The 21,452-nt window shown below is 37.6% G+C and overlaps 1 protein-coding gene across 4 annotated transcripts in view; it reads left to right on the top strand.

Moving 5' to 3' along the window:
* Positions 1-21,452, top strand: part of GAS2 (growth arrest specific 2) — a 130,363-nt gene that overhangs the window by 62,066 nt on the left and 46,845 nt on the right. For all 4 annotated transcript variants that reach the window (XM_019456549.2, XM_019456547.2, XM_019456548.2 and 1 more), the window contains exons 5-7: positions 1,960-2,023; positions 11,332-11,473; positions 18,526-18,633. In XM_019456549.2, the coding sequence (XP_019312094.1) occupies positions 1,960-2,023; positions 11,332-11,473; positions 18,526-18,633 (314 nt within the window). The remainder of the gene's footprint in view (positions 1-1,959; positions 2,024-11,331; positions 11,474-18,525; positions 18,634-21,452) is intronic.

Genomic DNA, 21,452 nt, shown 5'->3' with positions numbered 1-21,452 from the left:
GTGACATTTTATGACAAGATGACAAAATTGTGTCCGTCTAAAGCCAAGTGAAATTATATACATTTACAATCCAAGTAAATGTTCGTTTTATACTCATCACAAACAAACTCCACTCTGGCATCAGTGAACCAAATGTTGCCCCTACCATAATCTGTGGAGATAAAGAATTAGATATTTAAATTAAAGGAATAGAATAATGCTGGGAAATGGAATTATAAAATTCTATGTTTAAGAATTAAAGCAAGATTACTTTCTTAAAATAGATCAATAAGCTATCAATAAGCCAGTATGTGCTTTTATCAGGATATTGTCTATGTAAAGACCATTCTCAAGTCAATATATTTTTTTCAGTATCTGTTGACTTTATTAGGTGATATATATAATAATATTTTTAAAATTCTCTAATCTTTGTTTAAAAGAAAGCAATACAAGCAGGAAATACTCTTTTGGTAGACTCAACAAATGCAAGCGTGATGGGACAGCATTACTGAATGTGTCCAAAGCAATTAGTAAAGCAAATTTTATTAAAACATGAGATTATATTAGAATTTGATCCAAACAAAGAACAGTCTTCTAATTTTCTCATTTTATGGGCAAAGCTGGCTGATAGTATATATATACATATATATGTATACATATATATATAGGTATGTATTTGCAAATCCATTCATTTGAAAGTATATCATTCTAAAGTACCATTTAACCAGACTTGATCAGGAAGGGACATCAAATTTCAGAATCTCACTTGATGTTATTGCTTGGCAGATAACAGGATATTTTTTCTTATATAATTTTTCTCCTTATTCATTGCATTATTTCTGCCCAAATCACTGATGAAGATAGACTCAGGATTTTGCAAAGTCTAGTCTTTGCTCCACTGTCTTCTGTGTACTGTGTATTTTAGGAAAAAAAATTTTAAATTTTTTTTTTCAACGTTTTTTTATTTATTTTTGGGACAGAGAGAGACAGAGCATGAACCGGGGAGGGGCAGAGAGAGAGGGAGACACAGAATCGGAAACAGGCTCCAGGCTCCGAGCCATCAGCCCAGAGCCTGACGCGGGGCTCGAACTCACGGACCGCAAGATCGTGACCTGGCTGAAGTCGGACGCTTAACCGACTGCGCCACCCAGGCGCCCCAGGAAAAAAAATTTTAAATCATTTTTGTAACATTTATTTATTTCTTTTTTAATTATTTAAAATGTTTATATTTGAGAGAGAGAGAGAGAGAGAGAGAGAGAGAGAGCAAGAAGGGGAGAGGCAGAGAGAAAGGGAGACATAGAATTTGAAGCAGGATCCAGGCTCTGAGCTGTCAGCACAGAGCCCAACACAGGTCTTGAACTCATGAACCATGGGATCGTGACCTGAGCCGATGTCGGACACTTAATTGACTGAGCCACCCAGGTGCCCCTGTAATGTTTATTTATTTATTTTGAGAGAGAGAAAGAGAGAGAGAGAGAGACAGAGAGAGAGAATCCCAGGCAGGCTTTGCGCTATCAGTGAAGAGCCCAATGCAGGGCTCGATCTCATGAACCGTGAGATCATGACCTGAGCTGAAATCAAGATTTGGATGCTTAACCTCCTGAGCCACTCAGTTGCCTCATGTACTATGTATTTTAAAATGTCAACTATTTATATCATAATACAGCTACTTGTGTTTCCAATATTGACTTACTAATACTAACTAATAAAGCATTTTCCGGGGGAGATTTACTCAGGATGAGATTTCCTGAGACTCATGGCTTTGAGGAGGGATATTGGGCAGAGTTTTGAAAGGGCTTTAAGACTTTAGTAGAGCTAAGTGTATCGTGGGATAGGATGGTTTCTGTGAATGTCAGAATGAAGACTAGCTCATTTACTGGAAGCATGAGAGAAGAGAGGTCATTGGCAAGCCTGTTTGCTATTGAGCTGCTTTACAGTCCCTTCTATTGTAAAGGTGTCCACCTCTGTCTTGTCTTTCAGTCCTCCACAAGCAACCCAGAGAAGTGTGTCTCTGTTTGCTAGAGCTTGGCCGGATTGCAGCCAGGTAGGTCAAACTGCTGCCACTATGTCAAGACATGGACCATCCTCAGCATTGAAGCAATTGAGAAGCTTGCTGGTTTTTCGTTGCTAATTTAACCTGGGTTTTGAGAAGCTACTTTTTCCAATATAATCCGTCCGAACAGCTCAAGAGCAGTTGTTCAAAATAAAGCATGCCACTAATATTCTTAGCACCATGATCTTGTCGAAGCCACTATGTCTGATAAGCATTTACTAAAAGCATATCCTCCCATCCAATACATTTTCTCTCAACTGACTGAGCCACCTGGGCACCTGTCAGCTCTCTTAGCTTCTACTTCTGAGTAGGAGGATAGTTTTTAAATTATTCTCCATATTTTGATTAAAGACAGTCCTAGAATATTATCCTTCATAAGGGGAGAGATGTTTGGAATCCTTTTCTTCTAGGAAAAAAGGAGTAATTGTAAAAGTCATAATCCTAGCTAAGTAGGCAGAGAAAGGGACTTTATTACCTCAGCTAATCTGCTTTGGTTTCACGTCTTCTCTTTTATTATCTGGCAAATGACCAAATGGAACCTCTGACAGTTCTATGAAGCCCAAAGAATTAGAAATGAGGATACAAGTGGTTGAAGAAGTCTTGATTCAAAATAAAACTTAGGAATTGATTGGAAGATGTTGTTTTCATCTAGGTCTGGGTATACTTTTTTTTTTTTAATTTTTTTTTAATGTTTATTTATTTTTGAGACAGAGAGAGACAGAGCATGAACAGGGGAGAGGAAGAGAGTGAGGGAGACACAGAATCTGAAACAGGCTCCAGGCTCTGAGCTGTGGGCACAGAGCCCAAAGCAGGGCTCGAACTCACAGACCGCGAGATCATGACCTGAGCCGAAGTCGGACGCTTAACCGACCGAGCCACCCAGGCGCCCCTTTTTTATTTTTAAAGAATTCAAAGTAAATCTGACTGAGGCTCCACTCAAAGTGAAAAAGTCAATTTGAGACATTTGGAGGTGTCCCTATTCTCTCCCACTCTGTTCCCAGATACTGTGTGAAGGCCTTGGGAGAGGGTCCCCTAGGCCTCTATCTCTCTACCACTAGGGCTTAGTTTGAGCTTGTAGTGTCCAGCTGTTTCCTGGAACCCCACTCCCCTACAGCACTGTCACCTTCTTGGTTTCTATAAAGGAGTAAGACCAAGGTATCAGTTGCTTCTAGGACTCTGCTAAACTACTCCTCCACCAGTCTTGGGGCTTCTGACCTGTAGGGCAAACAACCTTGAGTGAAAGGGCTACCAAGGACTCTACAGATGTCCCCTAAAAGGGGGGAAGTTAAATACTCAGGCAGGAGGAAAATACACCAAGTAAAATCTCAGTAAATGAGCAACTGTCCCTGAAATGGTAAAGTGAGAGAAACATGGATGGTCTGGAGTTCCTGCTTAATAGAAGGGGAGGCAGAACACTTTTTGTTCAGTTATTTATTTAAAAAAATTTTTTTAAGTTTATTTATTTTTGAGAGAGAGAGAGAGAGAGAGAGAGAGAGAGAGAGAGAGATACAGCACAGTGGGGGAGGGGCAGAGCAAGAGGGAGACACAGAATGTGAAGCAGGCTCCCGGCTCCAAGCTGTCAGCACAGAGCCTGACGTGGGGCCCGAGCCCACGAGCTGTGAGATCGTGACCTGAGCCGAAGTCGGACACCTAATTGGCTGAGCCACCCAGGCGTCCTTCAGTTGTTTATTTTAATTATACTGCTAGAATATTCTACAATGCCAGATTCCATTTTGTTGCTTTCATAATCTAAATATATGAATGAAATAAGCATCATGGTTCTGAAAGCTGTGATATGGAGGTAAAGAGAAGGAGTTGCACTACCTGCAGAATTAGCCGTGAGTTGTCATTTTCCTCTTTAATTTGTATTAGTTGCCTGTGTTTTGGGTTTGTTTTATATTTTGTAATTACCCTTTTTATGACCAGAACACTCTGATTAGGAATCCTGCTGAAGTAAACTTTCTATGACTGAGTCATCAAAGGAGAAGACATGCTTCCCAATGACAAAATCCCTTTAGAAATCTCCGTGTCTGGTGTAAATTGCCCCTTGCCATAGTATATAAAACAAATTAAAATTTTAATTTTAATGGAAGAGGATCATAATGGCATGGTGAATATCATGATGAAGGATCATGTCAAGTGTTATGGGGGTTTTTTTCCCCAAATATTTCAAAATTGAGATTCTGGGTTGCTCCATTTCTTTCTTTCCTTTTTTTTTTTTTTTTTTTTTTTTTTTTTAAAGCACTTTATTGCATACGATTGGCAAAGAAAAAGCTGTACATATTTAATGTATACAAGTTGATGAGTTTAGAGATAAGTATACATCTTTGAAGCCTTCCTGCAGTCTATGCCATAAATCTAACCATCACCCCCCAAATTTTCATCCTGCCATCAGCAGCAGCAGCATCTGTGATAGAAATGGGTGGCTCAATTTCTCACCACACTATGAGCATGTGAGCTGGTGAAAGCAGTAATTATTCACATTACAAAAAAATATTCCTAATTTCACAAAGGAATTATCTAAGGATTAAGATAGCCTTCATGTTACAATGCTTGATTTGTAAACATTGCTATTTTATTCACCTATTTAGGTGATGTGAAGTATTGCACACCTACACTGAAAACCAGAAATGTGTTGGGGTTATTCAGGGTGTTACTTCTGTTGTGTGCAGGATAAGGCAAAACAGTCGAATGCCAACTGGATAGATTGAACATTAAAATATAAATGTATAAACAGGGCGCCTGGGTGGCTCAGTCGATTAAGCATCTGACTTCCGCACAGGTCATGATCTCCGGTTTGTGAGTTCCTGCCCCAGGTCGGGCTCTGTGCTGACAGCTCAGAGCCTGGAGCCTGCTACGTATTCTGTGTCTCCCTCTCTCTCTCTGCCCTTCCCTTGCTTGTGCTCTGTCTGTCTCTCTCTCTCTCTCAAAAATAAATACAAACATTAAAAAAATAAAAAAAATAAATATAAATGTATGCACATTTTATCTGCACACATTTGAAGACCTTTTTATTTTTATTTTAATAGAAGGTCAGTTGTGTTTTACAGTCAACAACCCAATAAACCCAAATCTCATTACCTAAGCCCTAAGTTGGAGCATATTAGTTAAAGGGAAAAAAAAGGAAAATTCATCTACGTGATCTAATTTTACTCCTAAATTTTTCTGTAGATTTATTAAAACCCATGTCTACCTCTTTATTTTGTGCTTCCTCCTCTCCCCACTTCTCCACAGAGGATTACATAAATTATTGAGTTAAGGCAGATTTAGCCAAAACTGGCAGTTTTGCTCTTAAAACCAATACATGAATTTGCACGCACAGTAGATGAGTTGTGACTCTAACAAAGTCTCTAGTACAATCTTGTGAGTTTGTGTGCATTTAAAAAAATCACTGATAGATGATGCTTTTTTTTATATTTGATTGTGAACACTTACATCTTAACATTACACAGATGTTATCTTAAAAGCATCAACATCACTTCAGATATGATTATCAGGATGCTTCTGATTCTCTGCCATGTTCTTTTGCCTGGGAACACTCAGCTAAGCCCCATTGGAGCTGGGCTTCTCTGAGTTCTGAGATGGGAGAATGAGACCACTTAGTTTTGTTCTCATGGGCAAAATTTCCTTTTATTTTCAGCTAAATAGAGCTATCATCACTGGAGAGTGAAATCCCACTGTTAATATTTCAGAAACCAAGTCAGTTTCTGAGTGTAAAATATGCATGTTTTTCTTTTGAAAAGTAAAACACTCAGCAAAAACAGGTCAATAAACACTGAAAGATCTTTTTAATGACAATGCCTTGATATCCATTGCTGAAAAATGTTCCTGTAAATTCACCCTCTTACAGACTGCAGAGTTAAGATTAGCTTTATGCTAAAAGTGAACTTTTTTTTTATATTTTGGTTTGGGGCCATAATCAATAATCAATATCTTAGTGGAGCTTTTTATATTTTTATTTTTGAGTACTTCCTTAATTTTGAACAAAATTTATGACCATTTGAAAGAAACATACTTGGTGAATATTTTCATTAGTCTCCTATTTCAATCCATGGCCTAATTAAATGTTGCTTAAAGTAAATATACTCTTATACAAGATTTATTAATTAATGCATCCTAATTAAAGCACTTGACTCTGACTACTAAGAACATCACATGTGTTCATGTAGGTGAAATTTCCTTCCAAATGTAAATCTATCTTTAAATTACTTCAAAACAGAATAAAAATGGGCAAAACTGCAAGAACCTATAAACTATCTGTTAACTATAAACTTATTCATTTATCTCTAAACTTATCTGCCCTAAAAAGGGGGAGTTTTTAAAATGTCTCCCCCTAACTCTAGTGAAATAGGCCCCGGATGTCTTTTGTTTGAAAATTCTAGTCTAGTTAATAGTTTGAATGAATTCTCTCATTCAGGGCTCAGTTTGGAAGCTAAACCATGTCATCTAGACTAATCTCAAAAATTGTGTCATGTGCCAGAAAAATAAAAACACCATTCCTAGAACCTCTTCATAAAATCCTTAACCAGAAGAGCCTTCTCCTAGCCCTTTGCATTGTTTTTTCAATGAGACAAAACCAAATTCATTGCCCTTTCATTACTCACTCTAGTCTTCTATAACTGGAGTATACAGAAGATTTTTTTTGCCTTCAACCTTCTTGCTATCTTTAGTTTGACCCTTATTCAGTGGGAAAGCAACAAACTCTCTTTTCCAAAACCCTAAAATCTTATAGCCAAAAAGGAATACAAAAAAGTATAGATTTGTGAAAGCCTCGCAAAGTAGAAATGTGAAGTGGTATAGAATTAATCATGGAAACCAGAACGGAGCAGCCTTTTGGAGAGTAGGAAAAAAAAGACCTATTTGGTGACTAAGTTGGCTTGCAGGTGCGGGCCCCCTGCCCCAGGGGAATGTCATGATTTACAGCCTGTTGACATCTCCAGACAGACAGGAAGCCAATGAACCGTATTTAAGTGTGCATTTTGGGACTAGCTGACTCTACCTTAGGCAGCTTGAAGTATTTAAAAGCCAATATAAGCAGAGATTTGGAGCTTAGTGTTGATTTTCTATGTTCAGTGGCAGAGCTAATTTTCAACATTCCCAGATAAAGAAAAGCCTCCAGGGCAAGGTTTTCTGCATAAGACTTTGTTACCAACTTCATTCAAACTAAGTCTACTTTGTATCGGATATGGTGAAGGCTGTTGTTACTCTAGTAACATATTTTTTATTATTTTACTTTGAAAAAAAGAGAGAGAGGGAGGGAGGGAGGAAAGGAAGAAAGGGAAAAGAGGAAGGAAGAAAGAGAGAAAGAGAAAGGAAAGAAAGAGAAAGAAAGAAAGAAAGAAAGAAAGAAAGAAAGAAAGAAAGAAAGAAAAAAAATATGCAGCCTATTCCTGAAAGGTGGCCTGATTCCACCAACAATTACAAATGAAATCATATTTTCCAATTGGCTTAATTTGTACTTTGAAATATGATGCTTTTACTTATGACTGACTTTTAATTGGCTGCGAATTCTAGTGTGTTAAATTCCTCTAGCTTCACTGCCCAGTTTGTGTTATTCTCTTAAGAACATTAAAACATAACACAATTTTATGCCTTGATGGACTAAGAATTCAAAGAAATCCAGGGAGATTAAAAAGGGTGAGGTAGTAGCAAAGCTGAATTTATAACTTGCTGTGTGACAATCCAGCACTGAGATATTTTCTGCTGTTGAAACTGGTATAAAGAAAGCCTGTAATAAGTTCTTTTGTAAAGGATACAAACAATAGTAATAATATAAACAGTAGTGATAATACTACTTTACATCTTAGTATTCAGGCTGTTACATTATTTCATCTGGTGGTGTAATATATTTTTCAAAAGCTTTGCCCAAAGTACCTTAGTGCTGTAGTTTCCTAGTGGTACAACCTTTGATATGTCAATTACCAACACATTTTCAGAGGCTATGCCATGTATTAGACCCTGTACCGAGCATATAATGGATACTCCTTTAAAATTCCTTCTAACATTATTAAAACACAGGAGTCAGAATTTCCATTTTCCATTGAACTTAAAAGGAGCCTCAGAAATAATGTACGTCAAGATGCCCAAATGTGCTGGATACATTAAAGATGGTCAGTCAGCAGTAGTTGCTTTTCCAACATTCTCCCTCCCTCCCTGCACTGTTCCATAGGACCTCTAGGGCAGGCCATTTTCATTTCTACTTTCCTGATAGAAAACAGACTTCCAGAGGTTAAGTGACTTGCTAAATTTAAAGAATAGGTCAATGGCACAGTTAGCTCAAGTCTACCTCAGGGAAAAATGATACACAAATCTCCACGTGAGTGTTGTTGGTACTTGTCAACAGTAATGAGATGCTGGGTTGGGTTCAGTGTAATTAATGAAGTAGCAGAAAGGAAAAACAAAAGATGTATTTGGGTTGGTTTTGGACGGGGTTTTAAATCTGGAAAAACTTTTGGTAAATCATTTCTATGCACTTACTATTGACATGTTTTATGACAATGATAGGCAATTAAAGATCCAGAATAATGAAACCACATTCATATTTGGAACCCCAATCATTGTTATATGACACTATGAGGTTTTTTTTTTTCATTCACATAGTAGCTATTGAGTACCTGCTGTGTGCCAAGATCTATGCCAGCTCCTGGGGATGCTGTGAATCAGACTGTGGGCTCCACTGTTACAGATTTGCAGGCTAGTGCATGCTGTCCTTATGTCCCATGAACTGAATAATATATGTAAAACGTTAAAAATGCAGTAAATGGTGCCTAGGTCTTTTAGCTAATGATTTATGTAAGTAAAAATTATTATGTTCATTAGAGACATTTCCCCAAATGGCTATTGTTCGGTTGAGTTGTGGCAGCTTAAACTGTTTTGTACTAAATTCCAGGTTTTCAGCTTTCAAAGAGCCTCTGACACATCATACATCCTCAGCCTCTAAATTCTGAAAAAAATCAGATATTGAAATACGAGCGTTGCAAATGGAACATCAAATAGCACCTTTATTACTGATAAGATCCATGTTGACAGGCATGCTCAGCATCTTTAACTGACCTCTAGAAGTTGGCCAATTTAACTACCTAATTACAAAGATGAGTCAGGGTGGAGTTTTCTTTAAAAAAATTTTTTTTAATGTTTATTTATTTTTGAGAGAGAGACAGAGTGTGAGTGGGGGAGGAGCAGAGAGAGAGGGAGACACAGAATCCGAAGCAGGCTCCAGGCTCCGAGCTGTCAGCACAGAGCCCGACATGGGGTTCGAACTCATGAATCTCAAGATCATGACCTGAGCTGAAGTCGGACACTTACCGACTGAGCCACCCAAGTGCCCCAAGGTGGAGTTTTCCAATGGGGCCTTTTTGAAGGCAGCCTCTTCCCTAGAAGAAGGAGGAACTGAGTCAAGTATGCTCAGTTGATTCTTAGATTTTACAATTTGATAAATTCCTTCATCTTGATGGAGAAGAGTGAGTAATGAAAGAGAGAGGCCAGGAATTAAACTAACTGAACACCCTCAACAGAACAAAACATCAAGAGTGGAGAAATTGCTTCCTTTACAAGTATGTACTGAACACATGTGATGATGTTAGTTAAGGTAACAAGCTGTTAGAAAAGGACAATAATCTAAGCTTTTGCATTTAATGATCTTTTTAATATACTATTCATACTAAAGTAGTAGACATACCTTCTACATAGTCTCTCTATATAGATTATTTACTTTGTAGGTTATTAGTAACCTATTTTTTAATATTTCCAAGGGACTTTTTCCTCTTCTTTCTTTCTTTTTCTCTCTCCCTTTTCCCCCCTCTCCTTTCCTCTCCATGTAATCACCCGATTAAAATCTCAGAGAAAAAGAGCCTCAGCCCTGCACTCAAAAAATTTGGATTTCCTTGTCTTGCTCCTAGCTAGTTCTGCACCCTGTCTGGATTGTTATTCTGTAAAAATGTAAGAGTATAACTAGATGATCCCAAAGGTCCTTCACAGCTCCCAAATTCTGGAATTGTCTTTGGTCTTCTCCACCTAAATAAACTGATATGCATCTAAGAAACCAAACCAATTTTAAATTTAGCCTAAGAAAAATATAATTATGGGAGATAAGAATGCTGATAACAACTACATCTCTTTTTTCCTTGAACTCCTATGGCACTGTTAATTTATAACACATAATTTTTAATATATTATTATTCTAAATTGCTACTCTATTTCCTCCCTATTCATTTTCTTCCACCATACCCCTATATATGCCTTCATTATGTTGTTTTTAATTAATTAATTAATTTCTTTATTTTGAGAGACATTTATTTTGAGAGATAGCACAAGTGAGGGAGGGGCAGGGAGAGAGGGAGACAGAGAAATCCCAAGCAGGCTCCACACTGTCAGCACAGAGCCTGATACAGGGCTCCATCCCACCCCTGTGAGATCATGACCTGAGCCAAAACCAAGAGACAGATGCTTAGCTGACTGAGCCCCCCAGGTGCCCCTGTTCTTTAAATTTTATTAAATGTTACTTTGTTTTATTTTTGAGAGAGAGAGAGCCAGAGAGAGACAGAGAGCCAGAGAGAGACAGAGCATGAGTGGGGGAGGGGCAGAGAGAGGGAGACAAAGAATGTGAAGCAGGCTCCAGGCTCTGAGCTGTCAGCACAGAGCCCAATACTGGGCTCGAACTCATGAACCACGAGATTATGACCTGAGCCGAAGTCAGACGCTTAACCAAATGTGCCACCCAAGTGCTCCTCCTTGTGTTGTTTTTAAGAGTATAACATATGACACAGTATAACCCATAGTACATTGCTCTGGGCTCATAGGAGTTGTACAATTAGCAGCGAATAAGGATGTTTACCTTGGGGATTGCTATTTTTGTCTTTAACAAGTTTGTGTTCAAAATAGAAATTCAGTTATAACATTAATCTCAAAGCTAGTAAATCTGAAAGCTGAAGACTAAACTTTACATGCTAATTCATGTTATTGCCTCAATATATTACATGGGGTATTTTTATTCTTAATATGTCAGGTGTCTATTAGTGTGTGTGTATACATATCTAAACATAAGTGTGTATGTGTGTGTATCTTTATTTACAGACCTATATCTTCAAAACACACATCTATAGATACATATATCTAAATCAGATATATGTGTTTTTTCCTGCTTTAAAGGATGCCAATTTAAGAACTTACCATTTCAATGCCAGAGAAAGTTAGTTTTAAAGTCAGCAATTTGGTCCTATGCAGTTCATGATCAAACGTAACATATGGCAAGTCTGTCTTTATAAGTTATGCATGTGTATTGATCTGGTGTCTTTTAAAAGGTATGGTGTGGAACCTCCTGGTTTGATAAAATTGGAAAAAGAGATTGAACAAGAAGAAACACTTTCTGCCCCTTCTCCTTCACCTTCTCCTTCATCAAAGTCTTCTGGAAAAAAGAGTACGGGGAACTTACTGGATGATGCAGTAAGTAAAATTGGTTGGACTTCTTACTAGCACTTTGTCGTTTTTGAACTTCAGAACTCATTCTGTATAATTTCTTATCAGTCTAACCTTTGAAATTCATTTTGAAATCCTATGAAAAAGTTTGTAGTCCTACAACAGTTGAAGTAGCTAATCTGTGATTCAAAACTGAGCCAGTCATTTGCAACAAAGTATCACTTAATTCTACCAAGCAGTATCTAAAATTTTAGGCTGATTAAGTTGGCTTCCTAAAAGTTACCTTTACAAACAGTTCAACCTTGATAGTTTTGGTTCACGGTTCTTCATTTCACAGATAAGGAGCCTGAGGCATGAGATCTTGAGGTTTGTTAAAGAAGAGAACACAAACATACCACAGGGAACATAATGGCCCTTTGGTGCCTGCCTGCTAAAGGTCAGGATCCATCATTGTTTTTCAAGTGCTGTTGTTATCAGAGGATGCGTTTCTTGTTGAAGAAGCTGAAACTTTGGGGTTGAATCACCTGCTGAGGGGAGAGGAGCTTCAATCCCAACCCGGTTTTGCCAACTGTCTGGGGTCCCCACCCTTCTACTTAGCAAAGTCCCAGAGTCACAGTCTTTGGCAGATTAGGGAATAGTTTCATTATACCCTCATAATCACACAAAACAGATTCTGGGAGTAACAGCAAACTGGATGAATTAAAATGCTCTGGCTACCTCTGTTGTCTGTTAAAAGTAGCTTTTGGTTATAGGAAGCGTGTTTGATGATGTGCAAGCATTCATCTCCCAGCACATCTAATTTGAGTGCAAATCTAAAAAGTACTGATGCAACTTTTCAAAAAACTGGTTACCTTAGGGATGTGAGACTGAAGTATGTCTCCGACATGGGCAAAGTCCTTAGAAACTAGCAACAACCATAACACCAGTTATGTGGGCTAGGCAGGACTGCAAAGCAGTGCTGGCCCATAGCTTGGTTTCCTTCTCTAGGGTCTGAGCTGCAAAGTGCTGGGAAAATGGCTGACTGACACTATAGGCTGCAGAGACATTGCCTCATCTTTTGCTTTTCCCCATGTGACACAATGGCCTATATTGCAGATTCAGATAAGCAGAAGTGCAACAGTTTGACAGATTGAGAATTTCCATTTCTAAGGGGAACAAGCTTAACCTTAGCTTGTCAGGGTATCTTAGCCAATACCAATTTAATTGAGTTTTCTTTTGTTCAATCCACTCAGGAATTAAAGACTAAGCAGGGCATGTTAATACAACGCCATCTAAAAGGATTTTATAACCACAGGACTGTTTTTAGGTTTGGTCACATGCCTTGCTTGCTTCTCATAATTATCATTTTTATTAGAAATAAAGGAAGTTAAATAAAATATTGTATTAATAGTAGATAATGGTGTGTTATTTATAAAATGATGAGAACATTTTTTTTTTCCTTTCCTAGCTATACTTCTTGGATTCAACTTATTTTAGAGTGAGATGTTCCTTTAGTCTTTCTTATAAAGTGTTTCTCTGGGGCTACTGCACTTGATTTTTTTCCCCTTTTTGTCTTAGCTGTGACCTCTGTTCACTTTCTCCAATGCGTTATATGTAGAGTTCTGGCCAAGTCAATGCTTAGACTTTTAATGAGTAAATTTCTGAACCAAATGAATTTTTTTTTAGTTCTCAAATTATGAGACCACTTTCTGGTGTTTGATACTGTTTACTGTTCTGTTCTTATAATTTTCTCCCCTGAACATTATTGCTACCATATTGATTAGCAAAAAATGCAACTGGGACTTGATTAAAATTATATAGGGGTTCCCTGTGACATTCCAGGGTAATGCCCAAACTCATTTATATGCTACATGAGCCCTCCATGTTCTGGCCCATTTTGTCTTTCCTTGACTTTTTATCCTCTGGACTTATTCTTGCATTCTGATATATCCATTGTAAGCATGTCTGCTAATCCCAAATTTCTAAGGAAATTTTATATTCTGTGTTTTTCCTCACTTGCTTTCCTCACCAGAATTCTGCTTACTCACCCTTTGAATGTTCATTTAAGTACTCTTTCATCTTTTAAAATTCAGTTTGCACAGCCTCCTGTAAACTTTGTTGGCATCTCTTATCCCAGGCAAAATGGACAAATTAGTCCTTGATGCCCCCAAAGTTTTGTGTATATTTAATGAGGGATGTGCCTTATTGGGCATAAATGCCCATTCTTCTCTGGGTGTAATTCTCGTTCTCAGTGACAGGACCATATTTTATTCATCTCTATCACACTGGATAAATTAACAGCGTAGGTAATAAACGTTTAAAAAAGCTTCTGCCTTTTTTCCATTTATGAAGAAAAGCCATGTGTACTGGGGATATGTGTACTACTCAACCGTGCTGTAGCTTTGCAGAGGGTGGAGACATTGCCACTTGAAGCCATTTACATGAACCTGGGAGAAGTAGCCAGAAAGGGTCCATTTTTTTCACCAGCTTGTCCAGTGTGTGATCATCCTCATCTTGAGTAGAGGAGAACAATGACAGGAGGGAGAAGGTGGTGCAATAAGTATGAAAGGGACTTTTGAAAAGTTTTGCCAATATTCCAGCTGAGTAGAATGAGATGGGCACTGTCTTTAAGATGGCCAGATTGTCACTCTCTGGTGGTCCTCTCTACTCCAGGCTCTGCTCACTCCACTGCAAACAAAGAAGGGGATTTCAGAAGAGCTTTAAACACCCTTTAACATTTACCAAATGGAGTTTGGGAACATAACCATCTATTTAGTTAAGGGGTTTTAACTGAATGTAGGAAATGTGTAAAGTGGATATTTCTGTATTGTTGCCAGCTAGAATACTATGTTTTAAAAGTCTTTAAACCAGCCTTTCTCAAATAGTGTTTAATCAAACACACTGCCAGATGCCCCATGGGGAAAACAATTCTATGGTTATGTTAGTCTGAGAAATGCAGCTTACTACAGTCCCTGTCTGGAGTTTGGCAGTGCTCTTTGGCATGTCAAAGGCAGTAGTGAGTTCTATAATACGGTCTTGTTTAATCTGGAATTTTCCAAACTTATTTGGCCACAGGAAGTCTCTTACAGTCTCCTTCATGCTACATTGGGGAAATTGCGTTGAAATATTCACATTCTGCTTAAGTGATAGTTTCTCATTGGCGTATTTTATTTCAGGGACAGTGGAACAAAGACAAAAAATAATCTGAGATTCACTAATGGTTTAAATCCGAGCTTCATATGTCAAATAGATAGAGTTCCTATGGCAACTGCTTCACTGTATGTAAGGCATATATAGCCATTGGGGAGTTGAAAGTCATGAACTGCAGAATGCACTGTAGAATAAGGTATAAGATAGAAATTGCTTGCAAAGTCCCTGTGTTTATTTAATAATATTGGCTATTTTTACTCTGGAAAAGTTATTATTTTACTAAAAAAAAAGGGAAAGGAAGGAGAAGAAAGATGGGGAACAAAAGAAGAAAAAAGGGGGGAGAGGGAAGAGAGAAGAGTAAAGAAAAAGAAAGAGAAGCTGACCTGTGCTAAGATATCATATTCCAATGAACAGTTCCAGCAATAACTGCCAGTTTGAAACTTTCAGTGTTTCCTCACATTTCTTTTGAGAAATTGTGGAAAATTGAAAAAAAAAAAATTGGTGACCTTTATGCAGATAATCCGTGCCACCTTCTTTAATCAAGATATCATCAGAGAAACACAGTGGAGTCCATTCAGATGAATGTATTCTCCAGATGTCCTGATAGAGGGAATCAGCTGTGATAAAACAGTGGGGTTAGGTTGAGTTCTCTGTTTGCCTTCCCTCATGGTGAGCGCATTCCCACACAATGAATTGAATACAGTTCTAAGAAACCATTCTTACTTTCTTCCTCTTCTCCATCAACTTCCTCAGTCTGGGGATGAGAGATAGTATAATTCTGAGTAATCAGGCTCCTCTTGAAATCCTATTTCAGCAGAAAATTGGCTGGGTTCCTGGCCAAAAACAGAACACCTGCCAGACTGACTTATCCCAAGGTAATATTAGAAGCACAGATGTCATCAGTAACTGTTGACTTAACAATATATTTCCACTACCCACAGTCTGGCCTTGTCTCTTCCATTTCTGCCTCCACCCCTCACACAACTACAAAAAAGCCCTTGGTTTTAAAAAAACAAGTCCATTTTCAAAGCTAGGAAGGCATTGGAGAAGGGCAGGTCACTTGAGAAAATGTTCCTTGTGTTTTACTTCATTTCATCCCAATAGTTTCTTTGTTTTGTATAAGAACATTTCAAGGTGGAAATACTTTCCATATATAATTGTGATTGTATTTTCTTAGCAGAGGAACCACTTGGACACCAGTCTACTGTTTTGTCCAGTTACTGTGTGGCAGTGAAGCTGTGCCAAGTATGGCTCTCCTAAAGTTTGGGCCATGTGTTTTTACAATGCTCACTGCCTGATTTTCTTCTGGATGGCCAAAGTCCTTCTCCCTCCCTCCCTTCTTTTCATCTCTCCCTTCTTTCCTTCCTTCCTTTCTTACGGAAGCCCTTATTGGGGTGAAAAGTTATGGTATAAATTAGCAGTGGTATAAATTCAACATAATTTATATATAGTTGTCCTATGTATACATCTTTATTTTAAACACATTTTAAGAGACATATATAGAAAGAGATACACATAGAGGGACTCTGAAAACAGCCTACGTTCATTGACACCTCCATACCCCAGAATGTGGTTCCTCAATATGGAAGGGAATGACACTTGTATTACCCAATTTTTGTACTTCTTGTTCGATAATTGCCATCTTGTTCAAGAATATCCCTTCAAAAAAATCCCTAGGGGCAGAGTTCTCTTAATACTGGGGTGGGTGGGTGTATATAGCTGTGAGCCAAGTTTTATACAGTACAAAAAATTCATAACTCAAAGACATGGGCCCAATCACTAACTTAATGATTGTTAGGTAGCTTCCTCATTTTTCAGTGAAAACCATTTCTACTATTCTTTGAATCCAGTCTTGATTTTATTGCATTAATTTCCCCCTGTGTCCTATATAGGCACATGTCTTATTTACCATTCATTTATTATTCAATATGCATTTATTGAACACATATTCCATTAAGGCATCATGCTTTATTTCAAGAAGTTAAAACTGTAATGAGATATTATCTTAACCCAATGTAACTCACAATCAAGCAAAGAGACATTAAGGTTAACCAATAACTGAGACACAATTTGCTATGGTAAAAATAAGTACCAAGAGTTACAGGTTTGTATGTTGGTAAAATCAGGGATTCTGGAGGGGGCTGATGAAAACATACATCCTGAGGTTGATTCTCTTTCCCTCAGCAATAGTGTTAATTCTTTATAGGTCTTCACTGAGGCATATTGTATAGTTCTTAAGGTAAGTTTTGCTTCAGGATTCCTCCACCCTTTCTAGTTTTCCCTCTAGTGTCTTATGCTTCCATTCTTTCTAAAACCTCTCTTATTCTAGGGAAACTAAGCTGTTTGAGTCCTTCACACCAACATGCACGTGTGTTCGTGTGTCACTCTTCCCGTGGTTTTTACCTAGTGGAAGGCTGATTAAAGTCAGACATTGAGTTGAGGGACTATTTGAGTTTCTTTAATGAAAAAACTCCTGGGGCACCTCTGTGGCTCAGTCAGTTAGGTGTCTGACTCTTGGTTTTGGCTCAGGTCATGATCTCATAGTTCTTGAGTTCAACCCTTGCATTGGGCTCTGTACTGTCAGTGCGGAGAGCCTGCTTGGGATTTTCTCTCTCTCCCTCTCTCTCTGACCCTCCCTTGCTTGTACTCTTTCTCTCTCAAAATAAATAAATGTAAAATGACAAAGCTCCAGGAACCATATCTTTGTGGTAGAAAGAATTTGGGTGAGGGGAGCCCAAGTGAATTCCTTTAGAATCTAAATTTGTTCTATCTAGCTTCTCAAATGCAGGCGGCACATGGCAACCTTTCTTTTCTTTCTTCCATGGTGACTTTGGCTCAAAACACAGGAAATTATTGTTCTGGTTGGTTGGTTAGTTGGAGAGAGGACAGTTATGAGATACAGCATGGCATCATGTCAAGGAAAACATAAGTATAAACTTGTTCCTAAAATCTTGGACTATCCAGGGGCACCTGCGTGGCTCAGTTGGTTAAGCATCCAGCTTCGGCTCAGGTGATGATCTCACGGTTCGTGAGTTCGAGCCCCGCATTGGGCTCTGTGCAGACAGCTCAGAGCCTGAAGCCTGCTTCACATTGTGTGTCTTCCTCTCTCTCTGCCCCTCCCCTGCTCATGCTCTGTCTGTCTGTCTCTCTCAAAAATAAACATTAAAAAAAATTTTTTTTTTAAATCATGGACTATCCATTATCGTCTAAGAGCCACAACTGTTTATAAGTGTTGTGTGCATATCACTTAGATTATGTATTTTTTAAAGAGTAGCAAGATAGAGAAAATAGAGATGGACTCCGATATTCAGACATGAATTCTATAACATGTAAATTGTAAGATACTGCCACACAAATAGGTTTTGGTAGGTGAGGTTTACTGAGGTGGAGTGAATTTCTGGGTGACTCTGGGTGAAATAGAGACAACTTCCTAAAGGAAATCTTAGAGTTCAAAATAATATGAAACAATGGGTTCATTTTTTAAAAATAATAATTTAATTCTCATTTATTTTTAAAATGGTAAAATTAATATCATCACAATTATAGTAAGGAAATTTTACTCTGTTAGCATACATTCTGTTCTAGCTTTCAATCTATTTATCTTGGCAACCGGATGTACACTATCTTTTTAATTCTCCCCAGTGAGAACCTTACTCATTATTCCTCCACTGCCAAGGGATTTGCTCATCATTATCCTCCAGCATCATTATTATTGTCATCATCCAACTTATGCCTTAGTGCAGTTATTTGGCCTTCAGAAAATGCCTTCAGGGCCTGACTTTTACATAGTTAGGGTGTAATGTGATATTTCTGTGCTCATATCATGTCCATAGTTTAATATAGAACAAATTTGAAAACATTAATGGTCCAGGGCCTTTGAACCCATGGAACAAATCAATCTAAATGGAACCTGATTAAGGAAAATGAACTTGCTTGCTTTTCTCTTTCAGGTGAAGCGAATTTCTGAAGATCCTCCTTGCAAATGCCCGAACAAATTCTGTGTGGAGAGGCTCTCCCAAGGAAGATACCGAGTGGGAGAAAAGATCCTCTTCATTAGGGTAAAGTTTTACTTTTTACTTGGTATCTTGTCCTTTATGAGAATATTCAGGGCTTGAGTTGGTGGTTATAGGGGAAATATGACCTGTAACTAAGCGAGAACTTCCCTTACGGTGTTTACAGCTGGATTTGAAGATACCAGGTATGAACATGTTTTTAAATGTATTATACATAATTACTACTGAGGGCTAAATAAATAGAACTATCTTTCTCTTTTTACATAGATACAAACACACACACCAAACAGATCATAGAGATCGAGTAGAATGAGAAAAAGAAAAATCAAATTCCTTTTCTGTTTACACATTTAGTTTCAAAGGAACTAACCCCCACCACCACCACTATCCACCGACCTCTGCCTCCCATCCCCATGGGAAACAGAAATAGTGTTCTGTCCTAGTCTTCCATATTCCAAGTTTAGGACATGATCATCCTATTGGTTCTGGTAACTTTCAAATGATTTGAACATGATTTGGGTTCAGAAGTTTGGGTAATGAACCAGAGCGAGAAGAATGAAAGCTCATTCCAATGGCATGGTTAAATAGTGACCGCCATTTCTCACTTAGTGTTCTGGGTTAGAATAAAGAAATGTGGATGTGTGCCAATGAATGTTCTGGTGGTCTCTGTCCGTTTTACAATCATTTACAATCATTAATGTCCATTTTACTAATGAAAAATCTGACTAGATACCAGGAGGTTTTAGGCTGTTACTAGGGGCTCAAAGTAACATTTCATGCCTTTCACTTGATCTGTTTTGTTAATAATCAAAATCATTTAATCTCAAAATAAGTTTGTGACTTTTCCTAAGACCAAGATTCTTCTTTTCAAAAACGAGAAGACGAAAATACAGTACTGACATATACCTAGAAATCTGCAATTCATAAGTATTTTTCCACCATATTTTTTAGTCATTTCCTAAAGAACAGAGGTTATGATTCAGAGGAACTGTATTCTCTCATTTGAATAAGTTGAAGTATCTTGCTTGTTATTCTGTTTTGTAGAGCAGAATGAGTGTGTACATCAAGTACCATCAATGAAAATTCCTAACAATACTCAAAGTCAGTGATGACCCAGTAGCAATTTTGTCACTGTAAAGTTTTCTTAATTTCAACTTTTGACTGAAAATTATTCATGTGAGAATTTTTTAAGACTCTACAGCATATAATTAGAAGAAAAGTTTAATCATAATTAGTCCTCAAAAATAATGTCAATCATTTTGTATTTTAATCTAATTTTAGAACCATGTTATTGATTTTTTAAAAAACTTCCAGCTAATAATTGCTATTTTGCTTTGTAATGGCAATGAAAAAAAATATAATGACATGTGACCATTAGAGGTTTGAGAACAAATCTGCAAGAATGTCCTCGCTCAGATAGACAGTTGCCTTAGTAATTGCTTATTGTTCTCTAATTCCTTATTACAAAGATTACATACATGTTTATTTTTACCAAGCTGCCTTCTTTTGCTTTTGCTTTAGTACATTAAAAAATAAGGATTTAGCAAATGTGTTTACATTTGACTAGGTTGATCTTTCTCAATTGAAACTCATGCTTCTTGAGAACATTAGGCCTTAGTGCCTGGAATCAAAACATAGGGCTTCATTTATTTAGAAATGTTAACAAACACATGATCAGTAAATTAGATGCTTTTCCCTATAATGTAACCCAATATCTTTAGGCAAAAATATATATCACATATGTCTATTTCTGTCTGGTCTTCCATATTGAGTCAGTGGTCTGAGAATTTAATACCCACGTTTATAAATAACCTGAATTTATATCATATTGGACAGATAAAGTATTTTTTGATGCTCTGTTTTTGTGTTCAGAAAATGGTTTCCTTTCAAGTGAAATCTTTTCATGGCTTGTTTCTAGAGGTATTGAGATTTGCTTTACTGAAAACAGTTGCCTCCAAGTCCTGAGTGATAGTGTTTGAATTTAATGTCAGTTAACAAAGCAGAACATATCGCACACATTCAGTTTCATACTTTTGATGTTCCAAGCGCACTAAGAGGGTTAACTGGAATATGGTCATTCCCTGACTGGCCCCGCAAGTTAGGGCATCACTCAGCTATGACAAGTGCTGTAGAACAGTGTTATAATGACCCGTAGTCCTCCCCTTTCTCTTTTGGCGACGTCCACAGGTAATTTATACTGTTTTTTTTTTTTTTTTACAACAGGTTTCACTTTAAAATTGGTCCATTTTTTTTTCAAATCCTTTTAAAAGGAAACTTACTATCATTGCATAAATTGGAAACTAAAACTGTTTGCCAAAAAAGGAAATTATATTAATATGTATTCGTTGAAATTCTTATCCCTCAGCTTGCTAGGAGTCTATTCTCCACCCCACCCCCACCATGGAGTAAGTTGATTTTAAAAACACCCCTCTCCTTGTCTCTGCTTTCCCTTTACCTCCCATTCTGTTGCGTCTAGGAGCTGAAATTTCATATGAAGACTATATTCACCTTTCATTATATGCTGTCTCCCTATTTCTTCTTCTACACTGAATTGACGAGCTAAAAAAGTCTCATTGATGTGTATGCACTTTGGCTAATACTTTTTGATTTGTGGCGCAGACCATATTTAATTGATTGTCATTTTGCACTCATTTATTGTAAGGAGCTGACAGTTACTACTCAAAAATACCTAGGGTATTGGTTTTCAAATGATCAATTGGTTGTTGCTGCTAACATCTTAACTTTAAGTTGCTCTGAACACCAGGATTAAGTACTAAGTGCCTAGAGTCAAAATCTCAAACACACTAGGGGGGATTACCTACCTCCCTGTCCCTGAATTGCAGTTCTGTGGTTTTTATTTTTGC

Source organism: Panthera pardus, unplaced genomic scaffold (assembly GCF_024362965.1).
Source record: "Panthera pardus isolate Hobbes unplaced genomic scaffold, ASM2436296v1 HiC_scaffold_12, whole genome shotgun sequence".
Taxonomy (NCBI): domain Eukaryota; kingdom Metazoa; phylum Chordata; class Mammalia; order Carnivora; family Felidae; genus Panthera; species Panthera pardus.
The sequence above is the reverse complement of the archived record's forward strand: the minus strand, read 5'-3'. Positions and strand labels throughout refer to the sequence as shown.